Source organism: Haematobia irritans, chromosome 2 (genome assembly GCF_050003625.1).
Source record: "Haematobia irritans isolate KBUSLIRL chromosome 2, ASM5000362v1, whole genome shotgun sequence".
NCBI classification, from domain to species: domain Eukaryota; kingdom Metazoa; phylum Arthropoda; class Insecta; order Diptera; family Muscidae; genus Haematobia; species Haematobia irritans.
In genome coordinates, this window is record NC_134398.1 from 105,788,783 (window position 1) to 105,798,854 (window position 10,072).

General features: G+C 33.9%; 1 protein-coding gene across 1 annotated transcript; it reads right to left on the reverse strand.

The window, feature by feature from the left end:
* Positions 1-3,749: 3,749 nt before the first annotated feature.
* LOC142224936 (uncharacterized) lies at positions 3,750-8,642 on the reverse strand. The gene is made up of 3 exons (XM_075294714.1): positions 6,705-8,642; positions 5,416-6,656; positions 3,750-5,292 (listed from the first exon to the last, which is right to left on the reverse strand). The coding sequence occupies exons 1-3, from the start codon at positions 8,640-8,642 to the stop codon at positions 3,750-3,752; spliced, it is 4,722 nt and encodes a 1,573-aa protein (XP_075150829.1).
* Positions 8,643-10,072: the final 1,430 nt, after the last annotated feature.

Here is a 10,072-nt window from a genome sequence, read left to right on the forward strand (position 1 = left end):
TAAACATTTTTTCGACAAATACAAGAAAATTTATTAGACATAACTAAGATTTTTCACTTGTTAAAGAAAATTTTGTAGTTTGAAGAAAAAACTTGGAGTTCAAAATTGCAAGAATGTCTTTAGTGACATACGAAGTTCACGATGGACCCATTTTTGGTAAAATTTACAAATTTAAAGAAATTCTGAACTATTTTGTGGAAGACACGAATTTAGTTCATCTTTATGCTTCATTTGAGTATATTTTTTTCCTCGGGTTTAGTTAATTTAACTAACGTACACAAAAAAGTATTAGAGTAAAGAAAACTTTCTCCAAACATAATATTTCTATGAACTAAAATAAAGTTAAATTGGCTTTAGTGAAATAGAGAGTTCTTTTTTTTTTAGTGTAGGACGAGTAAGTCAAAATATTCAAACAAAGGCAATTAAAGGGATCTTCATAAAAACTAACGAAAGGGCACTATACACTGAAAAATAGCATGCCCGGTTCCAAAGATTGTGTCTCTATTTTAAAAATTTTGGTATTGATTCCGAGCCAATGAAGCCGAGAATTCAAGTAAGGATACTTTTAAGACACAATTCTCTTTTAAATGTGGGTTTTGTGTATTTGACGCTATGAAGCAAAGTCCGTTAAAAACAAGACAGTAGAAGTTGTGCTATGTTTCAAGTAAAAATGTCTTTAAAATAAAGTGTTGAAAAACATGTCCTATTTTTTAACGATTTTTGCTTTGTAGTCAATATGCAAACATGCAACAAATTAAAAGACAATTTCATTAGTTTTAAAGATTTTTTCTGAATTATTAAAGTCAAGTTGACCTTAGTTCAAAATTTTTTCTTTCATGTTATGATACCTATTTTCAAGTCAAATCACTTAATTATAAGGACAACACGACTTCATTGAAAAGTTTATCGACTTTTGAACATGGAAAAAACTTTATATTAGAGAAATGCGTCGTCTAAGCTAAGCAAAATTTGTATTCTTATTTTAAGGACATGAAATCTTTGGCCACACGACAATATTTTTTTCAGTGTACTCTTTGTGTTAGAGTTGTTACAGTAAAATGAAAACATTGGGAAACAGTGAAAAATTAAACAGTAAGATCTATAAAAACAAAGTTTAGTTCCTCCTTATTAATAAGTAGTCCAAGAGGAGTTGACGGATACTTTCGAAAATAAAAGCGGACATTGAGTTTGTGTTTTGCCACTAAAATTATTTCTTATTTTAACGGCAAAACTCGCATCGGTAAAACCAGAATAACATTATAACTTTTTTAGGCAAATTGTATTATAACTTGGTGGGGAATGATCCAAAGCAACAATTGAATAAGTTTATTTTCTTTAGAATAAATTATTAAAGAAAGCAAACAATTGTTCACACCTAAATAAATGTATGTGTTGGTTGTAAAATTATTGTTTCGAATTTAAATATAATGTGCTTTTGAATGGTTATCGTTAACTTTAGGATTGGATGGAAAAATATTTATATATTACTCAACTTCACATTCTTCCTTTGTAAGAGTTTTTTGAAGATCTTCGAAATTTTCAAATTTGGGTACAAAACCCATTTTTGTTACAATTTGTTTTATTTTTGCAATAAAAAATAATATATGATTTGAAATCAGTCCATTTCGTTTATATCAAGCACTGCTCTTTTCTGAATTTAAGTCTTTTATAAGACACACTTTACAGCTTCGTAGTAAAAAGTTAATATAGTAGTATGTAATGTTTTGTACACCTTTTCGGTATATTCCGAACGTATTTGGAATATACGTACAAAAATATATGTAAACAAAAAATAAAAAAATGGTGTCGGTCGAAGCAGGGATCGAACCCAGGACGTACCAACCAACCACTGCTCCACGTCGCCAACAAATGTATGTTTAACAATGTTATGTTGTTAAACAATGTTATGTTTGCATCGGCTCGTGGGCGCCGCAAGCTATGCTCTTGATGACCATAACAGCTACGTAGCCCAGTGGTTAGTGTGCTGGCTTACAAACTGTGTGGTCCGCTGTTCGAATCCCCGTCCGGCAAAAGGTAAAATTTAATAATTTCTTCTACAATGTTGGTATTACAGAAAAAGGTGCTAAGAACTAAAAAACTCATGGAAGTGAGAAAAATGTGAGGGAATATACAATTAGGCAGAAAAAAAATTTGAACACAATCTTCTTTGGGAGAAAATTATTCTAAACATATAATATTTTTGGGTTCAAAATGTTTCCAAACATATTATATGTTCACATAATAACATATAGTTTTTTGGAAGACAACATTATTGAACTTGGATGGAAAAATACATAATGTTTGGAACTTGGACTACCCAAACATATTATATTGTTTAGACCAATACGCTTTCAAACATATTATATATTGGAAGAAATCAAATATATAAATGTTTGGCAATACCCAAAAATTTATATGCTTGAAGCAAAATGTGTTTGGGAGTATATGTTACAGAAGCGTTTTTTTTTTGTGAGGGTGTAGGCAGCAATTTATTAAGAGAACAAGGAAACAAACATCCCCAGAACTGGTCGAACTCTCAGAGTCCATTATTAAAAAAGAAGTAATCGCTCAATTAGTGTGGGTACACTGTTAGAAAAATATGTTTTTCATATGTTCCGATATAAACAAAATGTGTTTCGGGCACGATTTTAAACCACAATATATTTAAGTGCGAACATGTAATGTTCCTAAACTAACACTAAATGTTTGGGACATCTATGTTAATATGTTAGAATATATTATGTTTGGGGCATGAATGTTTCATAAAAATAATATGTGTGAATGTAAACATATATAAATTAACAAATTTCGAGTAAACATATATATGTTGTGATATTTTATTCAGAGAGCGACAAAAAGAGAGTATAGAGAAAGAAATAGAGATGGAAACCGGGAGGGTTGACGAAAGATATCAACATAACAAAGCGAGAGAATGAAAAAAGAACAATTTCTGTGAAACCGCTTGTATGTTGTTTCGGAAAACTGTTTTATGATAAGGCTAAAAATTTTGATATGCTTAATCTAAATATTATTTAATTTGAATAAAGAGAATAGACATTCGGAACCAAGAGAATAGACATTTGAAAAACAAACTGCAATGTTTTCGCCTTGAGAGCAGCATTTTATGCATGTGTGAACATGTGTTTTGTTTATCATTTTGGCATTATGGGCACAATTTTTCGTTAAAATAAATCAGGGGTCTTCATAAAAATAACGAAAGGGCACTATACTCTTTTTAGAGTTGGGACAGTAAAATGAAATAAGGAGGAAATAGTGAAAAATTACACAGTAAAATGTAAAAATACAAACTTTAGTTCCTCTTTATTAAAAAGTAGTCCACGAGGAGTTGACGGACACCATCAAATATAAAAGCGGGCATTAAGTTCGAGTTTTACAGCTAAAACAATTTAAAAAGTTTATTTTCTTTAAAATGAATTATTAAAGAAAAATAAAAGGAATTTTAGAGAGATGGTGTTAAATGCAAGTAAAAAACTGTGTTTAAGGACTGCCTGTTTTGACAGCCCTGGAATTTGTCCAATATGTAATGGGACAAATTCCTAACCCAATGGTTCGGTTTGGGTATGCAAATTGTATTGAAATATAAAATAAAACGTTACCTTGTGTTTGGGCCAACTTCCAACTTACGAGGTAATACACAAACGGAGTACTCTTTTCTCCTCTGAATACCACAGAAATAGAGTCAGCTTCACTTCCGGTAAAAATTTAATATTATCAGGGAACACTATGAATTACCACACTGAATATGTCTCAATGATAATGTTTATACTGACTGCAGAAATTCTTTGCCATGATTGCAAATGGGAGATATCTGAGTCAAAATTTGTTCTTTCTGGTAAACTGAGTAAAGGGCAACCAATTAAAAAATGTCCCGGTGTAAGGGCTTGAAGATCATTCGGGTCAGTTGAAGCTGGAGAAATTGGGCGAGAATTCATAACGGCCTCTATTTCCACTAAGGCTGTGGATAATTCTTCAAATGTGAGTCGTGCATTTGGAAGAGTGCGAAACAAGTGACCCTTAGCCGATTTGACCGCCGCCTCCCATAACCCGCCAAAATGTGGTGCTCTTGGAGGGATAAATATAAATTGAATATGTTTCGAGACAGAAAATGATTCAATTTTGGATTTTGTTTCTTCTAAGTGGAATTGTTTGTGGAATTCCTTTAATTTTGACTCAGCGCCAATAAAGTTTGTAGCATTATCGCAATATATTTTGGATGGGAGACCTCTTCGACCAATAAACCGCTTGAGAGCTGCTATGAAAGCATCACTTGAAAGGTCGGAAACGGCTTCGAGGTGGACTGCTTTTGTCGCAAAACAGACAAAAACAGCTATATACGATTTGTACGGCGTTTTTCCTCTAATTCTGAGATACGTTGCAATCGGACCAGCAAAGTCAACACCAACAACCTGGAATGGGCGAGAGCCAGATACACGATCCTTTGGCAAATTTCCCATCACCTGAGTCAAAAGCTTTGGCTTATATTTAGTGCAATGTATACAGCTATAAACCACTTGTCTTGCTAACGAGCGACAATTGATGATCCAGAATTGTTGTTGTATTAACGACACCAGAGCTCTAGGGCCAGCGTGGTAATTTGATTGGTGAAAATGGTTTATCATAACTTTAACAAATGGGTCAGATTTAGGCAGGAGGAATGGAAACTTCATATCTTCAGGTAAGTCGGAATTTAGAAGTCGACCTCCAACACGAACTAATTCGACTCCATCAACTTCTTGTATGAAGAGAGCCAAAGACGATAAATGGTTGTGTAAAGTCCCAGAATTGTTTATTTGCTTAATTTCATTCGAGAAATAGTGACGTTGAATCGCCCAAATAATACGGTGAAGTGAATGATTCAGTTCATCAGGAGATATAGTGAGGCAGTTTCTAAGTTTTTTCGACTGAAATCGGAAAATATATGAGAAAATTCTGAGGCATTTCAAATAGTTACTAAATTTGTGAACCGCTTGAACTATATATGGCACATCTTCTTCTTGCGCGAGTAAAATTGTTTTCCTTTTTTCTATCGTCATTTCTTCTTCGCTGACATTCGGACCATCAAACGGTGGCCATTCAGATTCGGAAGATCGTAGAAACGATGGGCCATAAAACCAATTAGAATTCTCCAGTTCGATAACTGAGCAACCTCGTGACACTAAGTCTGCAGGATTTTGGTCTGTAGGTATATATCGCCAATATATATCATTTGATAAATTTTGGATTTCAGAAACTCTATTACCGACGAAAGTTGATAAAGTTGATGAATGAGTTCTGATCCAATGTAATGTAATTTGCGAGTCAGACCAAAAATTTATTGTTGAAATTGAAAAATTGAAATGATATTTTAGTTGATTCCAAAAAATTGCAAGTAAATGTGATGCGCACAATTCTAACCGGGGCAAAGATCTTGTTTTTAGTGGGGCAACTCTAGATTTTGAAGCTACCAGATTTGTAACAACATTGCCGAATGAATCGATGCATCGGAAATAGAGACAACAACCATACGCTTTAGTAGAGGCATCTCCAAATCCATGTACTTGAAGATCAATCAAATTGGTTAAACGAATGAATCGAGAAATTTTTAATTGGGGTAGATTATGGTAATCAGCCAGAATATTAGTCCAAGCTGTATCAATTTCTTGAGGCACAGATTCATCCCAATCGCATTTTAAAATCCAAAGTGTTTGTAGCAAAATTTTTGATTTAATGATTAGAGGGCTGATTAACCCCATTGGGTCAAAAAGCGTAGACGTAAGAGACAGAATTGTTCTTTTCGTATTATGTGAATACGATTTTAATGGGCGAAATTCAAAGTGGAAAGTATCATCAGAGGTGTACCACGATATTCCTAATGTGCTAGTAGAGTCATCGTCAATTCGAACCATTTTTATACCAGCATCAGTTAAGCTTAGATTGAGACAGTTACTATGCCATTTTGAGAGAGAGAAATTTGAATGAGTCAATATTTCTGTTACCTCCTTCTTGATGAGTTGCAATGTATGCAAATCATCAGCGCCAGTAATCATATCATCAACATAGAAATCTTTTGTGACAACAGCCTTGCCACATTCGTGAGAATTGGGAAATTGTTCTGCGGCATAATGAAGACTTCGTATTGCTAAATATGGGGCAGATGCAGTTCCATATGTGACAGTATTCAGGGTATATGTTTTAATCGGACTGGTAGAATGATCACGCCATAAAATCAGTTGCAAATGTCTATCATCAGGATGGACCAATACCTGCCGATACATTTTTTCAATATCGGCTGTAAGGCCATACCTATGACATCTGAAGCGCAGCAAAGTTATTAGTAACTGATTTTGAATTGTGGGACCAACCATCATGATATCGTTAAGAGACAATTGAGATGAGGATTTGCATGATGCGTCAAAAACCACACGAAGTTTGGTCGAGACACTTTGAGGTCGTAAAACACAATGATGGGGAATGTAATAGTTTGGAGAAGAAATCGATTTTTCTTCTATTGGAGACATATGTCCTAGCTCTTCATATTCTTTCATAAACTTTGAGTACTGTTCCTTCAATTCAGAATTTTTATTTAATTTTCGTTCAATAGAAAGAAAACGACGAAGAGCTATGTCTCTTGAATCACCAAGAACCATTGGGTCTTCCTTAAGAGGCAATCTCACAATGATTCTTCTATCATTTTGGACCGATACATTTTTAATGAAATGATTTTCGCATTCCTGTTGTTCCAATGAAAATGGTTGGCGTTTGCCTTCAACAGATTCTAATTTCCATAACATTTCAACATTATTATTGATTTTTGAAAATATATCTTCTGAGACAACATAACTTGTTTTTGAAGGTCGATTCAAATGATTACTTGTATATTTTCCGGAAACAATCCACCCTAAAAGTGTCTTCTGTAAAGTCGGTAGATTTTCCCCAAGACGAATTTGTCCCACAGAAAGAAGTGAGAAAAATGACTCGGCACCTAGTAACATATCGATACCACGCCTACGATGGAATTCAGGGTCAGCTAATTCAATGTTGTTGGGTAGATTGAAATCCGTTATCGATAAATTCTCATCAGGATGATAGCCAGTTATCTTTGGGGAAATTAAGAAATCGAGGGACAATTCGAAATTATTTAATCGAGATCGGACAGTACTTTGTGTTTTGTATGAAACTTTTACACCAGAAGCACCAATTCCCAAAATGTCTATAGGATTTTTCGATTTCCGTAAATTGAGTGAATTTGAGAAAGATTCCGTTATGAAATTTACTTGAGAGCAAGAATCAAGAAGTGCTCTCCCCATTCTAAAATTCCCCTCAGAATCTCGAATTAAAACCAAAGCAGTCGCTAAAATAACATTACTTATTTGTGAGTCAGAATTTTGTCGAAATGTACCGTGAGTTGAGGCAGATGACGTAGTCGGAGTTTCTTCTTGCTCCTCTTGCTTATGTAAAAGCGAGTGATGTTTTTGTTTACAAAATCTGCATGAATATCGAGATGGACACTGCATATACATGTGTCCCTTTGCAAGACAGTTGAGACAAAGTTTTTGTTGTTTTGCTTGCTCCATTCGTTGATTTGGAGTCAAAACAATGAATCGTTGACAAGTTGTTATAAAATGACCAGATTTTGAGCAATGATTGCAAATTATTTCTTGAGTCATATTTTTCGCCAGCAATGAGTGTTGCTTCGATGGTTGATTATTATGTGAATAATTCGATGAGGTAGATGGGTTTTGTTGTTTAGATGTTCTTCGGCACTGTGCATCGAGTTGTTGACAACGTCTGTCCAACATAGAGCAGCAATCAGTCCACGAAGGTAATTTCGAGTAATCAATAAACTCATCCCATTTCTGTTTTGTTTCAGGGTCAACTTTGCTCATTGCCAAATGAATTATGAATGCGTCACAAATTTGTTCATATGAGCCAAGTGATTTCAGAGAACTATAAAGGGCTGATATAGTGTCTACAATATTTCTTAATTGCTTTGGGACAGGTTTACTTGATTTAGAAATTTCAAACATTGATGTTACGTTTTCCAAAAATATCAGTGTGTCATTATCGTACCTCTCTTTGAGTCTGTCGAGGGCACTCTGATAGTTTTCATCTGTGACTTGAAACGCTTTAATTGTTGATAAGGCCTCACCACTGAGACACGAAAGTAAATGGTTGAATTTTTCCGTCACTGGAATATTTGGGTCCTTATGGACTAAATTGTTGAAAGTATTTATAAAATTTTTGTATTCTAAATACTTTCCATCAAACTTGGGAAGTTTCAAGTTAGGAAGACGACTTGATGAGTGTTGAGGGACAGAAAAAGATTGTTCAGTAACACTATGCCGTCTACCACTACCAATCAGATCTAAAATTTTGGTCTTAATAGTGATGTAAAGTTCATCTATATCAGCCCTACCATCGTCTAGAGGAGACAGCCTTTCAATTTGGTTCTGATAATACGAAGCCTGTTTGTAGTATGACTCAATAATGCCTAATCGACATTCTAACTCAGTATGAGACAATATATTTTTTCCTTCGACAACATTTTTGATTCGGGTCATACTACCTTTCGATGAGGCACGACGCTGTTTTAATTCTTCAAGCGATGGGCTTGGCTGTGTTATTTCTTCACCGTTTGGCATTGTATATTTTTTTTTTTTTAGTTCAAAATTATGTATACAAAAACTCCGAAAATATACTTCCCAATAAATTTAAATTTCGAGACAGAATCAATATAATATGATTTATAATTTGAATGTTGTTGTAAAAAAATTCACCGAGGCAATTTATTTCCTATGTGAGGATTGCAATGTATGCGATGTGATTGCCCTTTGAAATTCCAACAACAATCCAATATGTGAAAAATCAAACTTAAGAAAATGGTGGAAATTCGATGTGGGCCAATAACATAAATGATTTTATTCGCGGCACAAAATATTACCGAATGCAATTTAAAAATGGCGTAAAATTTCCAGGGGCAAAAACAAATGTATTCCAATAACGTTGTCAGTGATTATGTAACCGCACGAATTATACAAATGGGTTTTCGTGGTACTGAGACACTCGCTACTGAATTTTATTAAATTCAGAATATTAAAAAATGTTACAATGCCACTGAATATTTGTCCTGTCACGGTCGCCAATGTTTAAGGACTGCCTGTTTTGACAGCCCTGGAATTTGTCCAATATGTAATGGGACAAATTCCTAACCCAATGGTTCGGTTTGGGTATGCAAATTGTATTGAAATATAAAATAAAACGTTACCTTGTGTTTGGGCCAACTTCCAACTTACGAGGTAATACACAAACGGAGTACTCTTTTCTCCTCTGAATACCACAGAAATAGAGTCAGCTTCACTTCCGGTAAAAATTTAATATTATCAGGGAACACTATGAATTACCACACTGAATATGTCTCAATGATAATGTTTATACTGATTTTCAGATATGGATTATATAGAAGTATCTCACTTTTTGATTAAATTAGTCCAAATAATTTGGTTTAAATATTTCTATTTCGTCTCCACTAAGTTAATAATTGTCCCACAATTTTACACTGTTTCGAATTATTTACTGTCTCTGTGCACCACAATTTCCTGGCTCAATATTTCACACACTTTTTTCCAGTTATTATAAATATCTATATGCAAGAGTTATTCGAACACACTTCTAATTACTTAGAATGTCTCTATAAACATCACTATTGGCCCACTGTAGTAAGAACACGATCGTTTCACTTCTACAACCTTTTATCGAATATTAATATTTTATTTGCCAAACTTCAAACTTCTAATGATATAAAAAATGGGACAGTTATAATATATGTACATACGTATGTATATTAGCTATTGTTTACATTATTTACATGTTGATCGTTGCCCCAAAGTGTTGCAACAACAAAAACGAAAATATTGTGAGTAGAGAATCAAGAATGACATTTACGATATTGGTAGTAGGGATGCCAGTATGAGATACAAAAACTAGAGATTCAATATCAAGACTTGAATTCAAAGTAATTTCAAACAATTTTTCTGTTGAATTAAAATAAAAAAATGATTGGTAATTTGAATTC

What these genes read in the sequence shown, in the direction of transcription:
- LOC142224936 (XM_075294714.1), bottom strand. Translation starts at nt 8,642, where the DNA reads ATGCCAAACGGTGAAGAAATAACACAGCCAAGCCCATCGCTTGAAGAA. An exon ending in AAAATCATTTCATTAAAAAT is followed by an intron (nt 6,657 to 6,704) that starts GTATCGGTCCAA and finishes TTGCCTCTTAAG; the next exon opens with GAAGACCCAATGGTTCTTGG. An exon ending in AAAACAAGATCTTTGCCCCG is followed by an intron (nt 5,293 to 5,415) that starts GTTAGAATTGTG and finishes ACATTGGATCAG; the next exon opens with AACTCATTCATCAACTTTAT.